Raw genomic sequence first — 228 nt, forward strand, 5'->3', positions numbered from 1 at the left:
CTCGCCAGAGCACCCAGCACTGAGCTAGGCCCTCCCTGTCCCCCCAGGCTGGGGTAGCAAGCACGACATCCGTGTGGTGGAGACCAACTACGAGGAGTACGCCTTGGTGGCCACCCAGATCTCCAAGAGCACCGGCCCCTCCACCATGATGCTGCTTTACAGTATGTGTGCCCCAGGACCCCCCTGCACCCCTGGGATGTCCTCAGTGGGGGATCTCTCCTGTGGGAG

General features: G+C 63.6%; 1 protein-coding gene across 1 annotated transcript in view; it reads left to right on the forward strand.

The window, feature by feature from the left end:
* The window catches only part of PTGDS (prostaglandin D2 synthase 21kDa (brain)), a gene marked incomplete at its 3' end in the record, with an annotated part of 1,747 nt that extends 1,586 nt beyond the window's left edge, over positions 1–161 (forward strand). The window contains exon 4 of the mRNA XM_010009658.1: positions 36–161. Coding sequence (XP_010007960.1) covers positions 36–161 — 126 coding nt within the window. The remainder of the gene's footprint in view (positions 1–35) is intronic.
* Between the last annotated feature and the right edge of the window lie 67 nt (positions 162–228).

The sequence above is a fragment of the Nestor notabilis genome, unplaced genomic scaffold, assembly GCF_000696875.1.
Source record: "Nestor notabilis isolate BGI_N333 unplaced genomic scaffold, ASM69687v1 scaffold28992, whole genome shotgun sequence".
In the NCBI taxonomy this organism is placed as follows: Eukaryota; Metazoa; Chordata; class Aves; order Psittaciformes; family Psittacidae; genus Nestor; species Nestor notabilis.